The sequence below is a fragment of the Aplidium turbinatum genome, chromosome 5, assembly GCF_918807975.1.
Source record: "Aplidium turbinatum chromosome 5, kaAplTurb1.1, whole genome shotgun sequence".
Taxonomy (NCBI): domain Eukaryota; kingdom Metazoa; phylum Chordata; class Ascidiacea; order Aplousobranchia; family Polyclinidae; genus Aplidium; species Aplidium turbinatum.
Genome location: NC_137476.1, coordinates 28,917,622 through 28,936,029, shown reverse-complemented (window position 1 = coordinate 28,936,029; position 18,408 = coordinate 28,917,622). Strand labels below are relative to the sequence as shown.

At 36.3% G+C, this 18,408-nt stretch overlaps 2 protein-coding genes across 3 annotated transcripts; both read left to right on the top strand.

Moving 5' to 3' along the window:
• The first annotated feature begins 2,394 nt into the window (after positions 1–2,394).
• LOC145771105 (muscle, skeletal receptor tyrosine-protein kinase-like) lies at positions 2,395–12,509 on the top strand. Its single transcript, XM_082582844.1, has 7 exons — positions 2,395–2,407; positions 4,346–4,457; positions 8,983–9,152; positions 10,399–10,538; positions 10,963–11,143; positions 11,763–11,830; positions 12,498–12,509. Exons 1-7 carry the CDS (start codon positions 2,395–2,397, stop codon positions 12,507–12,509), a joined length of 696 nt encoding a protein of 231 aa, XP_082438970.1.
• On the top strand, positions 11,055–16,951 carry LOC145771310 (tyrosine-protein kinase transmembrane receptor Ror2-like). Of its 2 annotated transcripts, XM_082583055.1 has the most exons (10): positions 11,055–11,143; positions 12,498–12,547; positions 12,701–12,857; positions 13,618–13,779; positions 14,237–14,421; positions 14,853–14,967; positions 15,711–15,821; positions 16,001–16,129; positions 16,261–16,411; positions 16,610–16,951. In XM_082583055.1, exons 3-10 carry the CDS (start codon positions 12,769–12,771, stop codon positions 16,760–16,762), a joined length of 1,095 nt encoding a protein of 364 aa, XP_082439181.1. In that variant the 5' UTR covers positions 11,055–11,143; positions 12,498–12,547; positions 12,701–12,768; the 3' UTR covers positions 16,763–16,951. The 2 variants fall into 2 exon arrangements, with proteins under 2 accessions (XP_082439181.1, XP_082439182.1); XM_082583056.1 differs by lacking the exons at positions 11,055–11,143; positions 12,701–12,857 and having other exon boundaries at positions 12,503–12,547.
• Positions 16,952–18,408: the final 1,457 nt, after the last annotated feature.

Sequence of the window (18,408 nt, the reverse complement as noted above, 5' to 3'; positions counted from 1 at the left end):
CTGATGTGCAGTGGCGCATCCTGGTGGGTTAAGCAAGGGAAGCAATAAAGCTGGTGGGGGTTAGAGCGTGCCGAAGGCACGCGTATTCTAGGGGGGTCCGGGGGCATGCTCCCCCGGAAAATTTTTGCAAAATTACACTTAAATAATGGATTATAACGCTTTCTGGAAACACTTTCAGGGTAATATTTGTATGAAACTTATTAGCAGATAAACAGCTATTAACTTATTAAAGGTAGCTTTTATCTACACACAAACGGGCAAAAACTGCGGCTAAAATTAGGGAACACAAACACCCTACAGAGTAAGTGATTCTGAAATTGCTTCCACAGATTAGTTAAAAGAAGCGTAAATCGCGTAAACTTTGCGCGATTTACGATTTGCAAAATTTATTGGTGTCTTTTTGTGTGTCTAAAACAAGTCCTGGGGGGTGTTAATAGCCAGATGTCTTGGAAAACAATATAAATTTATACAAATTATATTATATTTTCAACAAAGGGTTCAACTTCGGAATCCAAACTTTGAAAATTTGGGGGGGGCCATGGCCCCGTTCGCCCCCCCCCTGGCTACGCCTATGCAACTAACCCCACCTTCCCCTACCTTCGTTACCGTATATCATGTGTATATTGAGTAACGAGCGACTCTTGGAACAACGGTTAACCTGTTTTCTTATATTGATATTATTACTTTAAATACCAACTAAGGTTTGGCAAAGGAACATGGTTAAATTTGTGTTTTCAAAAATAATAAATGCGGCTCAACTAATCCTCACCATGGTGTTAGTTGAGCCATTTGACTATTAGTTTTTAAACACCTGTGAACCCGGTTGTCGTCGTTCGATAAGGCTTATACTTCCTACATATATTGTTTAATATACATAGGATGTAAAGCACTGTGAATGAAGAAATGAAAGCAACTCATATAAAAAAAAATGCAAAAAGTGGCTTAACTAACCCGACCTTCCCCTAATCCTTAGGAAAATACTACTCTTAAATTTAGCCTATGGTTTTTAGGTTTATTTGTGGCATATTCAACGCAGAGATCACAAAATGTGAAGATGGAAGTTATTTCTGAGATAGAATGGAAGATTTCTAAGATGGAATGAAAAAAAAACGTCTTCCATCCCAGTGGCGGCTCGTGCCATGGGACTGCAGCCCCACCTGAAAGAAAGAGAAGAGGGAAAATATGTTTCCCTCTGTGTTTGTCCGACCCGGTTACTTTTTCAGTGAAGAATTGCGGATCGAAAATTAAAATATTAAAAGTTTTGTTTGGCAACACCAATTTTGGCAAACTTCCTTGCAGACCATAGACATCTTATTATTGCAGACCGAGATTCTGGATTTCAAGCGCTCTGATTGGCTAAAAATTATCCTTGAAGCTCCACCTCTTTTGGTATTTTTTACAGCAATTTTTGAATCTGTTGGGGTTGCATGGAAAACAGCCCCACCCAACCGAATAACTTTACAGACTTTTTAAAGTTAATTTTTATTTTGCAGAGTAGCGATGAGCCATGAATGTAGAAGTATTAGCTATAGAGTTAGGGTATTCAACAGGTTATAGGAAGTGCTAGGGCATCTCAAAATCACTTAAACCTTGTACCGTATGCAACTGCTAGGCTAGTCAAGATTAAGCTCAACACTAGTAAAGTTTGTCTCCAAAGCAATAGGCTAGCTACTGTTAACTTTTTTAAAATACAGCTTAGGAATACATCAACTTTTCAACAAAGTTTGAATACATTTTTTCAAAATTTGAGCTAAAAAAATGCTCAGAACGCATCAAATTTAATGCAATTTTTCTGGTGGGACCCCCAGACCCCCCCCCCCCCCGTGAAGTCGTTTGCAGCCCCACTGCTCACAAACAGCACCAGCTGCCACTGTTCCATCCCATACCCTGGTTGCCGGAACTGCGCCGTCGTGCAATGTCCCATGCGCCAACGGTAAAGATATCAGCAACATTTCAGTTCGTTAGCACGTATGTTTTAGGGCATCCAAGTAGGCTACTACCACCTAGTTGTAATGATCCAAGGCAAATGAAAATGACCCTCAGTAGCTTGAAGCGTTGCTAGACTGGAGCCAAGATGAGGCCTGAAAAGGATTGCCATATTGGCTGTTTTAACCCTTGTCCTGTAATTACTGTTCTCAGTGTTCTGTAACACAAACAGCGATTACGGGCCTTTTAGGCCCAATAGCCTACTAACATAATATGAAAAAGTAAGTCAATCGTATCTCAATTCGTTTTCAGAAAATGAGTGTAGGCCAAAGTTGCCTATAATGCACGGATGTAGCAACAGGGTTGCCCAGGGGAGGAACTGCCCCCCTAAAATTTTATTTTGCCCTTCGAAAAATTGCCACAGAATGTGCTAAATTCAATGTAGCTCTAGTCTAATATTTAGCCGGAATGGCCCGTTTCGGTGAGTCCGATTCGGTGAGTCCAATTCGGTGAGTCTGATTCGGTGAGTTCCTAACCCCTAATCCTAACCCCGATCGCTAAAATGGCAATGATAATTAAGCTACGGTACCCGATAATTTAAAAAAAAAAAGAAAAAATCCCCCGTTAAGGGATCGGACTCACCCAATCGGACTCACCAAAACGGGCCATTCCGGCTAAATGTAGCCTATGTTTCATGGGATATAAAGCAATGAATCTGCAGCCCAATGTATGTTACTGAAATTTAACGTTTTGTCTACTACCGTACTACGATATCTATGTAAATGTTGTGATAGGCCTCTCTCCTATGATAAAAAAGTAGTTTGAAAAAACACTTTAATTTTAAACAGGACTTATGTTACTACAACAAAATAACGTCTGAGTTGATGTTTTTGCTTTTAAAATAGATTTTGTGCAAAAAAGAATTTTCTATGTTTTTTTGTAAAATTGTTTCTCTAATATTGGTATTATCATGCCAAGCAAGTACTATTCAAAGTAAGTGGTAAACATATGCATTGAGTAGGCTAGGTAGTTTACTGGTACATAACTTTGTTGTTAGATAGAATAAACTACAGGTATGATGTTTTTTTTTCAATTTAGAAGACATACATTTTTTATGAACGGAGGCTATGCTCTATTGTTGCTAATTTATTGTCACTTAATTTTTGGGGTAGGTATATAACTATAGGCAGTGACGAAGGCACTCTGTCATAATATACTTGCACATTTATCATAATATATCATACGGTACCGGTATATTATGATCATAATTAACCAAATATTATGATCATAATATATATACTTTTTATTCAATTTTTTTTTAGATTTAATTTTTACTTGTGGGCATAGGGGTCATTTCAGGGGTGCGAAGGGTGCTTGAGCACCCCAAAATGAAAATCTGAGGTACGTAACAACATAAATGCGACAAATGCATTTATGTTGTTACGTACCTCAGTTGTTACCTCAGATTTAAATGCGACATAAATACAACATAAATGCACCCCTGGGCCCTGGTTTGCATACAAAATACCGTACACCGATTCAAATGGAAATTTGCATTGCTAAATAACGGGTTTTTTTCTTTCTTGAAAGTCGTTTCACCAAAGCGCAATATTTTCAGTGTTTTACATTTGTGGGTGGCACGCAGCGCCATACATATCAAATGCAGACATGATTGTACTATTGCGTAACAATTAAGCATAAACACGTTTGACATTGACATACCGCTGCAGTCTATTCGATTACACATACGACAAAATTATCTTTTATGTTGATTCGACGTTTCATGACGTAGGCTATACATGGTTGAATTTACTATTAGATTGAGTCATTTGTTTTAACATTTTCCATCGGTCAGGTTTTCAATTGATTCGGCCTGATTGGTCACATTTTGCAAAAATTTCCAGGTTTTTCTAACTTTGGGCGAACATTTAAATAAATTTTTCTAAAAATTATATTTTTATGCTTTCTTTATTCTTTTCCCCAGAAGTTTTAACATCCTTACATGTTGAAAAACAAAGAAAATTCGATTTCGAAGATTTTAGTCAGACTGTTAATTTTCAATAACAGTCTGATTTTGCGTTTTTTAACTTACTTTTTCTCATTTGCTACTGCTTCCCCAAGGCAACAAAAAAGTTTTTTGTTATTAGGAAATCGCAAAAAGTAAAAACATCTCAAAAAATGTCAGTCAAGCACTAGCAGTAGCTGTAATCAAAATCTGCAAAATGTGACAAATCAGGCCGCATTTCCAGGTGGCCATGGATTAGCCTATATTGACAGTTTTCATAAGATAACTTAGAGCACCCCTAATTTTGTCAAATTTTTTAAAAAAATTACGCCAATGCTTGTGGGATTGTTTCCAAATTAAGTGCAAATTGAATACTCTTCCAGTTTTCCTTAATCTGTTTTTAATCATTTGCAGATCCTCCAAAGTTTACAAAATGGCCAGATGTTCTTGATGCTCGTTCTGGTCAAATTATTTGGTTCGAATGCGACGCTGTCAGTTTGGATGCGGTGGTGCCAACAGTTTCTTGGTATATATATCATATTCAGTTTTCACATAACACTTTTATGATAGAATAATTCTTGCAATAAAGTTGGCATTGAGCACTTTTTTATTTAGCCTCAGAAGCTATAATCACAATATATATGATAAGAATCGCCACTGCATTGCATATACATTACATTATGGATAACCTTGTATAGCGTAGCATATCATTTTGAACCACTCTAAATGTACACAGTACACACATTATACTGTGTACATTTAGAGTGGTTCAAAATGATATGCTACGCTATACAAGGTTATCCATAATGTAATGTATATGCAATGCAGTGGCGATTCTTATCATATATATTGTGATTATAGCTTCTGAGGCTAAATAAAAAAGTGCTCAATGCCAAGCAAAATACCAAGCAGAGAAAATTACATCAAATAAAGGTATTACTTTCCAAAACCTCTACAGCAGTGGTTCCCAACCTTTTTTGTTGCCACGGACCCCTTTAGACAAATTATTAATTCTGCGGACTCCTACCTAAATTTTGCCTGAAACTCAATTAACATACTATTGACTATTGTAATAATTATGCTACTCAACTACTGTAAGCTACTGTGTCATATTGCATTGCCGCTACGACTCTTGCGGCAAATATCAGGTCAAACAGTTGCTCAAATAAGAAAATGAATGAATTGTTCAGGAAATGGCAGCAGTATTTTAATATTAAGGTGACCCAAAGTGCCATGCCGAAACTTTTTCAACGTAAGCAAATTTAATGAGAGGGCTGTTGTTTGTTTTCTTGAACTAAACGACTGAACTGTGGTTGAGTTTTTGACAATGCAACACGCATGTCATCTTCAACGTCCAGGCGATTTCGATGTTTAGGTTTTATTGTAACAAGAGCTGAGAATCCTGCCTCGCAAAGGTAAGTGGTTATGAATGGTAACAAAACAATAATCGCTTTCTTTGCCAAGAATGGGTAGGTTTGCAGTTGTGAGCATCAAAATTCTTCCACGGTTTTTGAATGAAATTCAATGCGTAATAACTCTTTTGATCTCAAATCAATTAGGTCATCTTTACTGAGATCGTCATCGCTAATGTTGTTCAAGTCAAAAAGAAAAGGATTTCGAATCCATGTTTCAACTTCGTTCGGCAGGTGTTCTAAATTAATATATATAACGTTGAAATGAGATTTGCAGGGTTTCAAAGTGTGCGCTAAATTTTTCTCTCAGAGATCAAAAGAGTACATTCTCTTTGAGTTTCATCCATCAAGATAAGATCTTCTAACATTGGAAAGTTAGCGTAATTACCTGCTTCCAATCTGCGTTTCCAAACCGGCAACTAGGCTAAAAACGCTTTTAGTTTTTCAGCTGCATCAATTATTGTCACACACCTGGTCCTTGAATTCCACGATTAACATTGTTAATACCATAATATGACCGAAAATATCGGCTAAGTAGGCCATGGCGTATAGAAAACTTTTACTCTCAAACAATTTTGAGAGGGGACTTTCTTTTGCATTCAAAAGAGTTGACATATGATATACTTCATTTTTAGCTGCTGCAGTCGTTTCAAAACTTCTCCTCTAGATAACCAACGTACATCAGAATGATACAAAAGTACTTCGTAATCTGACCCTACTTCTTGACAGAGCGCTTTAAAAGTACGGTGGTTTACAGCTCTGCTTTTGATGATGATGAACGACTTTCACGCAATTTGTTAAAATTTCTTTGAGACTTGCTGATAAAGTTTTTGCTGCGAAGGCGTACCTGTGCAAGAAGCAATGGATAAAAACTACACGAGGAGCTTCGTTATTTACTAAAGCAGCAAATCCGGATTTGTTCCAGAGCATAGCTGGTGCTCCATCCATGCATATAGAACAAAATTCATCAAATGCATGCATAATTGCATACATATAGTCCAAAATTCATCAAGGTAATCACGGACCCCCAAATTCTTTCTCACGGACCCCCAAGGGGTCCGCAAACCCCAGGTTGGGAACCACTGCTCTGTGACAGCATGTTTCACCCTAAAAGGGGATCATCAGAAGGTCCTTATTCAAATAGAAGCTTTTGAAGCTGTATCATATACACACAATTATTGTACACTATGTACACAATTACACATGTTCACCTGGCTTAACGTATTCTTTTCTTTCAATTTCTCTGAGAAGAGAAGAACACTGATGAAAAAGTATGTATATATATATAACCTCGAAACTCAAGAGTTTTCTTTACAACTGAATCGGTAGCTTGTGTGATGTTTCTTGGGTTATTATTTTGAAAGATATTAGTTCGACTCCGCATGAAAGTGTTTTTTTTTAATTAAATTCTAATTTGAAGTGATTTAATCGTTATGATAAGTATGTATACTGCTTTTTTGTGTTGAATTTTTAATTTGAGTACAGCCTGATTTTTTATGTCTTTTCAAATATGAGTAATTATTATTATTTATTTGTATCAGACAAGGTTGTCCATATTAATAAAGAACTTTAGAGTTTTTTTAATTTGCTAGAATTTGAGAATTTCTCCAGGTAATTTTTCGTTTTTCATAGGAGATGTGACCACGTTTGCGGAACAAACTTGCACGTGTTTTTTGTTTTGGGCTTTTGGCGCACTACATTTTTGCTGTTACCAAGTTTTGGTGGCTGTAAAAAGTAACAATATATATCGGTAGCTTGTGTGATGTTTTTTGGGTTATTATTTTGAAAGATATTAGTTCGACTCTGCATGAAAGTATTTTTTTTAATTAAATTCTAATTTGAAGTGACTTAATCGTTATGATACTGCTTTTTTGTGTTGAATTTTTAATTTGAGTACAGCTTGATTTTTTATGTCTTTTCAAATATGAGTAATTATTATTATTTATTTGTATCAGACAAGGTTGTCCAATTGTCCATATTAATAAAAAACTTTAGAGTTTTTTTAATTTGCTAGAATTTGAGAATTTCTCCAGGCAATTTTTCGTTTTTCATAGGAAATGTGACCACGTTTGCGGAACAAACCCGCACATGATTTTTGTTTTGGGCTTTTGGCGCACTACATTTTTGCTGTTACCAAGTTTTGGTGGCTGTAAAAAGTAACAATAATATATAATATGTATTATACTTGTTTAAAAAAAAGTTTTATCAACGTATAATTAGAGAGTTTTAGTTCACAAACTGTTTTATTTATTGCTGCCACCTTCATACGGTTATTATACATGTGCAACTTCATGTTTTGCAAAAAATACGAAGCTGACATATTAAAGTACGCCTGAGCACATATTGAGGTCAAACGTCATGCTCGACTGAACGTGTACAACTGCACATATAGCTTCAGATATTCATGGTTATATTATTTACCCTATATTGAAAATATATGGTAAATATAGCCTCTGCCATATTCACAATATATATATATAATATTATAGTTTATATATAATATTATATGTGTGCTTTTTTAGATCAATCATGTTAAGGGAAGTCATCAGCATATGTTTAACATGACTAGTTATAATCTTAAAATCTCATTCTAAATGGTATAAGCGGATGATTATATCACGACGTACAGTATTTCTGGAAGAAAATAATTTTTAACTTGTAGACAGTGTGTAATGTGAGCTGTTTTGAATATTATATAATTATGTATATATATGTGAGTTTTTATATCACAACTCCCTTCCCTGCATATATATATATTTAAATGAAGGCGAATCAATATATAACTTTGTGTCTACAGTATATACTTGACCCAAAAATTTTTTTACTGGAATTTTTACAGTTGTCCTTCAAATCTTGGGAATTCAAATAAAATATGTATATATATATATACATTTTATGACACATATTGCAGTTGTTCTTTTCAACAAAAACAGAACTCTGTTACCGTATATCATAATTGCTTGCTCATAGACTTTTCGGGTCTGCTACTATTCGGTAAGTCCGATTCGGTGAGTCTGATTCGGTGAGTTCCTAACCTCTAACCCCTAACCCTAAAACGGCAATGATAATTAGGCTACGGTACGCGATAGTTTTAAAAAAAAATTGAAAAAATCCCCCGTTAAGGGATCGGACTCACCGAATCGGACTCACTGAAACGGACTCACCGAATCGGACTCACCAAAACAGGCCATTCCGGACTTTTCAGTACACGTAGCTAAGAATACAATTTTTGGGGGCAATTGCTCTCCTAAGCCCCCCATGGCCACATTCCTGACCTATATAAGCAACATACCATACTCTGTTTGCATTGCAACACAAAATGATTTGATTGCCAAGATTAGGACAAATTGTTACAGAGCCGGTTAATTACCTCAGTGTCTAAACTTTTGTGATTGCTTGAAATGCAACAGCAACTTTCAGTTTAGCAAAAAACATGTTCCTCCTCAGATTGTGTGTATAAAGGTAAACTGTCATCAAAGAAATATTAGTAGTTTTGTATAAATTGGAATGTTTGCAAATTATTTTCTTATGAGAATTTCCAATATTGCTTCATTGGACCGATTGTTCAGGCTTGCTAAATGCTAATGCAATAAAAGAATCTTTTACAACTTTAAAATTATCAAGTACTTTATCATTTAGGTTTTTTAACAGGAAGAAGGTGATACATAGTTCTCAATTTAAATTGCTTGAAAATGCACGAATTCTTCGAGTAACAGCAAGCAGAGCGACTGAAGGGTTATATTGCTGTGTGGCTAGCATTACCCCAGACTTATCTGACAGTCGTTGTGGTGCAATGCATGTTCAAAAAGGTGAGAAAAGCTTTAAAATTGTTGAAGGTTGATGACTCTTAAAACTTCATTTCGTGTACAATTGTATATTTTTTTAGATTTAAACTAAGAACACTTATTAGGATTATTTTATTTAACATCAGACAATTTATGTTTGATCACAGCTGGGAGTATTTTACTGAAGCACTCCTAACATTTTTTAATAAAAGTTTGTACTTTGCTGAATTTCGATTGTATCATGTTGTATATACATATTATTATAATGTAGTAATGATGATGTGTGTTTTTGTATAGTGATCAGAGATGTACGTATACGCCGCAAATTCTACGCCGTGGACTTGCGGCGTAGACTTTTTGTTTATGCTAACGCTTGCGGCCACATTTTTTTGGATAGTTGTCGCTTAAGGCTACTCCGTATATTTTTGCGGTTTTTTAGCGCATAACGTCAACGCATACTTTTTAATGTCTTAGCTGTTGTTTGCATTTTTTTTATCAAACTTTCCAGATTTTGAATAAGTTGAAAGAATGTTTTCAATGGGCAAAGACATATTGAAACCAAAACGCAGCAAAATGTCAGATGAACACTTTCAGACGCTTGTGTTTCTTCGTGGAAATTCAAAATAAAATTTGTTAGTTTCGAGTGGTTTATACCGTGTGAATGTTTGGCACCTAGCAAACACAATGAGTTTACGCTAGTGTATGCGCTGACGCCGCCAACTTTTTTTATAAGTTACGTTGACGCATACGGCGTATGGTTTTTTCGAACGTTTGCGTTTACGCTGACGGCGTCAATATTTTTTGTATGCGCGTACATCACTGATAGTGATACATATCCAATTGTCCATCCAAAATATGAGTTGCTCCTTAGTGCTTTACAAAGCAGACAGTGTCACTGCAGCCACATAGAGATACAACCGAGTAGGCATTATTACCGGAATTCATTCAATTTCCAGGCAGAAATAAGAATCAGTATATATATAAAAATACCAATTGTTAAAAGTCTTTGGTATGACCCGACATTCGACAAGGTATTGCACCCATGCCTACAGATTCAAAGGCGGACATACTGACTAAGCCATCGAGTTGGTATATACCTCACTAATCTGATATTTTTGTAGTGAAACAAAGTGGTTTGTATCGGTAAGGTGTGACCTTCTCTGGGTGTGACCTGTATCAGTGTATCATGTTATGAAATGTGCATGCCCCAATGCTAAAATTTCTAATGTCATGCAGCAACTAAAAATCAACGTGTTTTAAAATCTTTTAGCTCCGCTGGCCACCATTTCACCAACATTGCTCACTGCTGCTGTGGGATCCTCAGTTACACTTTATTGCTCTGTGCAAGGTAGGCCATTGCCTTCTGTGAGTTGGCTTGCGAATGGCAAACCCATCAGGTGCCATGGCAAGGTAAGTGTCGTAAGATGTTTTCGATTAATTGCTTTGATTCTACACTTTTTAACTTGCCTATATGAGTGTTGAATCCTTCAATTATGTAACGCCTATCTTGTAGCATAAAGGACTGCTGGAGTGCTGGTGTTACGCTACAGTGTTGAAATGTTGCCATATCTCACCACTGCTGCACCAAGCTGTTGCTTTCACAAGCGATCTTAGTGCTCCAACCAATGCAACTGTGATGCAAATAACACAAATCGGAATGCCTCATCAACCACACTTTTTTTCTTGTTTGATTGGCAGTGGCAGTGTATTGCAAGGCATTTAGCCAATTTGTCCAAGGAAGTAGTATATACCATTATAGAGTATTGTGAATCTATGTTGTAGAATGTACAGTTCTCCTAAGGCACAAGTATCAGAGACGTTGTATCTTTTATAGCTTGTTCCAAATGCAGAAGAGCAAAGCTTCTGTTCTCGTCTCTCCGTGGGAGATAACACCCTGACAATATCCGATCTAAAACTGAGGGATGTCGGGAAGTATCAGTGCGGTGCTTGGAACACGCTGGGAAATTCCATATCTGGATTTGCTGATCTTATAGTGAAAGAAAATAAAAATCGGGGTAAGTTTTCCGCTTGTCTGCATAGAATATGTAGAGTAAACTGTTTTCGGTTATTTCCCACTTGCTATAATGCTATATTTACTTAATTGGATTTATTTCTTTACTATTTAACAGTTTAATAACATTGATAACATAACAATACATGTTTGTTAGTGTACTTGTATTCTGCTATATCCAATTCAGATATACTTTGTTAACAGGGTTTCACGATGCAGACATGTTTACATTGTATACACGCTGCACTTAGAACTTGCGCAAATAGTTGGTTTCATGGACTCCTACTTCATTATTTTTGTGCCTTTCTAGACTCTGCGTGCCTATTTCTCCGTATTAATTCAAAATGCTTCACTTTTGCTGATCTTACCAAACTTTTTTTTAAATGATTTTAGACACAGGAAAAAGCGACTTTTCTACGTGTTAAATTCTTGTCAATTTTATTTTGATGTGGTAATGTTGTGGCTTTGTCGATTTGCAACAGCAAAGGCCTGTGGACTGTCTAGCCGTCCTCAATTTTCGGGATTTTAGTCCTTGCCACATTTAAGACTTTCGCTTTTTTCTCTGATCTACTGGCAGTGCTGCGCGGTAGACACTGATTGCATGCTTGATGCCATTTTCAAAGTCTTCGGTGTGTCCCGGTCTGGAATCGAACCCAGGTCATCTGAAACCAGTGGAATAGCCATTGCTCAGGTGCCACTGAGCTTAAAATTGCATTTCTTTTTGCAACTTTTTATATTGTTTATAATTTTCCACTCAGAATGCGAGACTACTACATAATAAAAACGTACGTTTTGTAACATAAACTAACTTCTCTCTGTTTTCACACTGTTAACAATAACTTTTGTTTTGTTTTTTCCATTTCTCTTCATCTTTTCCTTGAACAAGAAAAAAGGTTTGTTTTGTTTGGTAATTTTATTCTTAAGCAATTTCGTTGTGATTTTTTTTTCAACTACTTTTCAGTTTTCAGTGTCTTTTGTCTTTCGAATATAACGCACCGCGCAACATTGTTTGTTAGCTTGATGAATTGTTTCTATAAACTGGCCAGACAGCAAGCACCCGCCTCTCTTTCATTGATTCAGCGTTTGCACACGTTTAGTCATTGTTAAGAGGACTGGTTTACTATATGAGCAGCTTATAACATTATAACTCTCTTATGACTTTTGTGTTTTAACTTATTCTTTGAGATATGTCTTACTGTGCTTTAGAATAATAGTTCATTGAGTGGTAACTATGTGCCGTAGCTGGAGTGGTGCTTTTTTCGCGTTCCTTCTGTGGACAATCCACCAACTTAACAGGTTTGTAACATGTTATCGACAACTCGTTCATTGTCCTAACTTCTTGCGTGTTTTCCTTTCAGACCAACTCTTGACTGGACTACGGCCACAGACCACTGGACCCGGCCCACAGGTAACCACTAAACGTTTTTATTTTTACAATAATAATGCTTCAAAGGCCTAAAGAAAATATTATAAACCCAAAGCTTTACATGCTGCCTACAATCGACCATCGGTACTTGAAACTCGTTCGCTTTACAATGATCTTGACGATGATAATTTGTAGAAACGTCCACTGAAGAAAATGAAAGCAGTTCCATTGCTACCACATCAACAGTTATCTGGCTGGTTGTCATGTTGCTGTCAGGATTCCTTGGCAGTTTGTTGATGTGTTTCTTCATCAGGCGTCGATCCAAATGCAAGGACTCTTCAAATAACGACGAGTATGATTTTGTATTTTGACTCTTTTGTCTGCAACTGCAACATATCTTGATTTTGTTCATAAGAAACCAAAATACTCAGACAACAAAATTCGTCATTTTTACATTGATTCAACATCTGCAGACGTTGAATCAATGTAAAAATGACGGATTTTGCCGTCTGGGTATATACGGTTAGGAAAAAATGGTTCATTGGTCAAAGAACTTGTCTTTGATAAGTGAATCCCCTTCTCGCTAAATTCTCAAATTTTTACAATACAATAAGTTTTTATTTTATTTTTGTTACGCAAAAATATCTATATATATTACGGATATTACATAAACACATAAAAAACTTCAAAACGTTTTCAACACATCGTTGTGTTATCAGGAATGGCCTCATATTTATGAAGTCGTTTTCTGTTTAGATGAATTAAGATATTTTCCTGAAGAGGGCAGAAAGTTTTGCCGAAAACGTTCGAAATTATGTATCTATTTCATTTCTGTATTAATTTTGAATTATGCAATTCAATGTTATTAAGTTGTTATCGATTGTCTGTCTATGGTTTTCTGTATCAATATAGCTTTTTTTGCGTAGCAAAAACACAGTAGAAATATGTTGAGCCCTTTGACGTTACTCAGTTTTTTGTGCTTGTGGCAAAACAAACTGAACTCTGTACCAAAGCACTACAATAACAATTAACTCGTAAAATATACCGTAATCCTTAATTACGATTCAGTTCTTCCAATATAAGTTTCAATTTTGGTTGCATTTCCATTTCAGCAAGGTTCCAGAACTTGACCGCCAGATGGAGCCAGATAGAAATAATGAAACAGAGAGAATTTCTTATGACGATCAATTCAAGCGTCTCTACTGCTCTGGTGTGGATTTCAAACTGGTGAAAGAAATAGGAAAAGGACTTTTCGGGAAGGTTTATCAAGCAGTGTGAGTACTCTATATCGTCAGTAGCCGATATGTATTTATCAAATAAACGGTTTTAAAAAATTCCCAATTTCAACAATCAACAGTGCGATTTTATCACTTTATACCCGCATTGAAAAAAGTAAATGCGCTGCCGTTCAGTATTTGTTGGTGGCCTAGTTTTTGAACTCACATTCACAAATCGCATATGATATAACTTAAAGACTCTTTTTATGGTATACGAACACCTCGTATAAGTTTGGCAAAGTTTAAATACCATCTACTGCTGGTGTTTCAATAAGAAGTGAATACGGGCTAAAATATATTAAGTACAAAAGTAAGTTTTTTGACTTCATAGTTTTGAAATTTATTTGGAAAACTAAACTACCTGAATTAGCGTAGCGCTTAACTTTTGTGGTCAAGTTTTTATGTTTCTGCTGTTAAAAGTATGACTCATAAGCAAAAGCATTCTTAATTTCAGAGCAACTGGTGTGTACGCGAACGTAGACGACTCCTTGGTTGCGGTTAAGTTCCTGCACACCAACAGTGCTGGTTCTCGCGCTAACATGTACAGAGAGGCTATGCTGTTGCATTCGTTTGCGCATCCCAATATCGTGCATTTCATTGGACTCTCTGAAACCTTCACCGAGGCTTCGGATAGCCTGGGTACGAGTCTTTATATTAGATTAAAGCAAACAAGTTAGACAGAAAATTCCGTCATTTTTACGTTGACTCAACCTCTGCAAACGTTAAATTAATGTAAAAATGACGGATTTTGCTGTCTGGGTTAGTTCTTGCATCTTTTAGTCTTCACAAAGGTTCATCACACGCACATTGAAGCGCAGTTGATCTTGAATCTATTCTATCAACACTTTTCAAGATTAAACTTTACCGCCATTTTTAAATAGATATGTGGTATGACCTGACAGGGTGTCGTCGAATCAACCTCTCCTGGCTCACATGCGAGCTTTTTACCCATTCGCAGAGCTAAATTTCATTAGTATTTTTATGTTACTGATTTATTATTTATTAATCTTTTTGGTTAAAAACTAGTTATTAGAAAATGTACAATCGACGTTGAAATATGTTGATTTCAGTCAATGAGCCGATGCATCCTCCCTTCCTCATATTCGAGTTCATTGATGGTGGTGACCTCTGCACTCACCTCAGAAACATCTCACAACGTCTTTTTGAGAGCAGTCAATCAGATAAGTCAGTGATTTTGACATTTCTTACATATTCTTAACATATTATACGTTATATTAATTATATCTTCAATTTTTTTATTACTGAAGCATTAATTGATCATTCAGCCAAGATTTGTCTGGATGTTTGTTCGGGAGGCTTAAGTTGAAGATCTGTGCGATTCATCAGACAATTGTTTTAGCTTTCGTTTTCATGTTTAAATCTTTACGAACGATTTCCAAATCTTTTGTTTGTGATTGGAGTTTTACAACTTTTGTGGCTTTGATCTCTTTCGATTGTTATTGAAATCCGGCCCTGTTAGCTAAGTTGGTTAACGCACGTGACTTCGTAACCGAAGAAGCTTCAAGATCAAGCACCACTGGTTTGACTCTCCGGGTGTACGCTTGAGCAACGCACGTTAAAGAATGCTCTTCAATTGAGTGGCACCTAATGGATCGAATAATGCCTCGGCAACAAGACTTGAACAATCAGAAACTTCACTCTGCCAAACTCGGTGACCGACCTGCGTTAGGTGATCAAAGCCTCTACAAGTACGCGAAACTGCCAGGATGAAGCTCTCAAAGAAGCTTTCACAGTCCGAGGATAAAGATTCAATCAAGTAATAGAGAAAAATTACGGATTCATTTGAAAATTTTCTCATTATGTTTCTTAGATGAAGCATCCCTCTGTGTCTGTCGATGTTACCAGTTGACTTGTTGTGGCCTGTGTTGTGTGATGTTGTCAATATTATTGCAGCACATTCATTTCAGATTTTCGCGCGATACTGTTCAAGTTGGAGATATTGAGATAGAGAAGCTGACAATATGTTCTCACATCGCACTCGGGATGAAGTATCTGTCCAGCCAACATTTTGTGCATAGGTCAGTTCTCCACGGATTTTCTTGTGTCAACGCTGCCTGTCAGCGTTTTCATGATGAAGTATTATACTTTATGAAGCAAACTTAGTGACCAGAAGATTAAGTTTTTTGAAATAGCTTTTGTGGTCGACAAAAGATCTCGGTGAAATAATTTAAACTCTTGTTATTTTTACTCGCTTCAGAGATCTTGCCACCCGGAATTGTTTGATATCGACACGAGGCGTTGTGAAGATAGCGGATTTTGGTCTCTCGAGGAAGATGACCTGCGCGGATTATTACAAATCTGGTGACGTAGAATCCGCTCCCATAAGGTAAGGATAATGACCTTTCGACTGTAACCCATCTCGAAAAAAAAACGTTTTTCTACATAAATACAACATCTGATAACGTTGAATCAAACCAAAAGGAACAATTTTTACTTACTGTGTTTGCCATGTTGCAGATGGATGGCTCCGGAGTCTCTCTTGTACGGACGCTACAGCCCCCAGTCTGACGTCTGGTCGTACGGGGTGACGATGTGGGAGGTATACACGTTCGCCATGCAACCTTACTTTGGTTTGACCAATGAACGTGCGATTGAAGTTGTGCTCAAGGTAGGGATTGTCCTTTAGAAGCAATCACTTTTCATCTTATAACCGTAATCATTTCTGCACTAACATCTTGAACAGCTATGAAATATTGCAGTAAAATGAAGTGTAAGTACAAAAATATTGCATGGTGCGAAATGAGGTACATTCTCCTCCAACGGTTACTTTTAGATCCGAGTTCATGCAACTATATCTTTTACGCAGGGCAGTGTTTTGCCGAAGCCAACATCTGCACAAATGTGGGTTTACAATCTCATGAGACTGTGTTGGAATTTCTCCCCTCACGAGCGTCCTAACTTCGATGACATCACTTCGTGGCTACTGAACCATGAAATACAGAAAGCTTTAATAGAATGAAAACTATCCTTGCTTCACGTGGATTCGACGTTAAAAAATACGTTTGATTACATTTGCTCAGTTTGGACGTGTTCAAATCGTTGTTTAATGTTTATGTTGCAAGCTACAAATAATTTTTTTTGCTGTTTTAAACTGAATGTACACAGCTTCATGTAAGCTTATTTCTTTTATTACAATAAAACAATTTTGACCTAATAATTTTAATGTATTTTTTATTCATTGACTCTACTTTGTGTTAGATTTAACCTTTAACTTCGGACTTGCACAGATTAGTTAGGTACCGTACTCTGGCATCTGTTCAAAATGCCAACTAAATTCTGAGCTGGATAAAATTCGATCATTTACGGAACAAAATGGTATCCTGACCACAAAATATCTATCGAAATTTTTAGGTTACACAAATAATTTGTTTGGTAAACTGAAGGGTAACCATTCACCTTTATACACACAAAAGGAAATTAATCTAACATCATTGCATATATGTGTATTTTGTCGACGAAACAAAAAAGTCAGTTGGCTCAACTCCCCTGCCGATGGAGGAGAGTTGATCCAATGATCATAGTCTCAAGGTGAGTGAGCCATTGCCTACCAAAACCATATAAACACAAAAGATATAATACAAAATAAATTATCCAATATTATTCAGTACACAGTGTTACAATGTCACTTGTTAGATTTTTTTTTTTCACTATTTAATTCAAAACGGTGATGTTGCGGTAACATTATCCGCCATCAATGACGGGCCCCAATAGTTTTTTGGTCTAAAAAACCCATTTCAAATTGCAACCCAAGCGCTTTTCCAGCCGTTTGCGGTCGCTTTAAGCGATAGTCTAGAGTAGAAGAGGAAGTGCACCTTGGAAATTGTTTGACAGCATAATAATTGAATCAATAATAATAATAAATACTGTTATCATTAATATCCAATTATAATGACGTCACACACGTTTCAAAAGGGAAATCTTGAGTTCACAATTTCCCTCTGGTCCCCTGCTGTGAGCAAGTCTTTTGATCATTCACGTTATTCTGGTCAATTGCAAGCTTTTAATAAATCTAATAACAAAAAACTGATTTTAATAATTATTATTTATTTGCATCAGACAAGGTTGTCCATATTAAAACTAAAACACAAAAAAAAAGAACACAAAAAGACAAGACGTAAGGAGTCACTTGAATGACATGTGCAACATATCATTGTAGCGCTTAAAATATGTCGTTTTATAGAAAGCGTCTGAGGACATTAATGCTATGATAAGAGAATTGAGAGATCTGCAACAACGTTGCACAAAGGCATAAACTGTTTTCCGCAAAAGAGCATCAAAAGTTGTAACATTTGGATTGACTTTACATTCACCTGCACTAGTAAAGCGAGGCATATTGTGTAGAATTCGAAATGAGTCATTATATGGAATTCTAATCCGATTGATCGAAGAACGGCGATAATTGTGCCAAAGTTGACAAGCATAAAGAGATGTAGCCTACAGTAAGAGTGAAACAACACATTTTTTACTCTTCGTGAACATTTATTTTTTAATTTGTTTGCAGTACAATAAAGAGATTTAACTTGTCGCAGTATGTCCTTGTCATCTGATAATGAGGACGTGATATGCACACCTAAATACTTAACATTTTCGACAAACTCTATCGGT

What these genes read in the sequence shown, in the direction of transcription:
- LOC145771105 (XM_082582844.1), top strand. An exon ending in GTGGTGCCAACAGTTTCTTG is followed by an intron (nt 4,458 to 8,982) that starts GTATATATATCA and finishes TTTATCATTTAG; the next exon opens with GTTTTTTAACAGGAAGAAGG. An exon ending in TGCAATGCATGTTCAAAAAG is followed by an intron (nt 9,153 to 10,398) that starts GTGAGAAAAGCT and finishes AAAATCTTTTAG; the next exon opens with CTCCGCTGGCCACCATTTCA.
- LOC145771310 (XM_082583055.1), top strand. Translation starts at nt 12,769, where the DNA reads ATGTTGCTGTCAGGATTCCTTGGCAGTTTGTTGATGTGTTTCTTCATC. An exon ending in GGGAAGGTTTATCAAGCAGT is followed by an intron (nt 13,780 to 14,236) that starts GTGAGTACTCTA and finishes TCTTAATTTCAG; the next exon opens with AGCAACTGGTGTGTACGCGA. An exon ending in CGAGGCTTCGGATAGCCTGG is followed by an intron (nt 14,422 to 14,852) that starts GTACGAGTCTTT and finishes TGTTGATTTCAG; the next exon opens with TCAATGAGCCGATGCATCCT.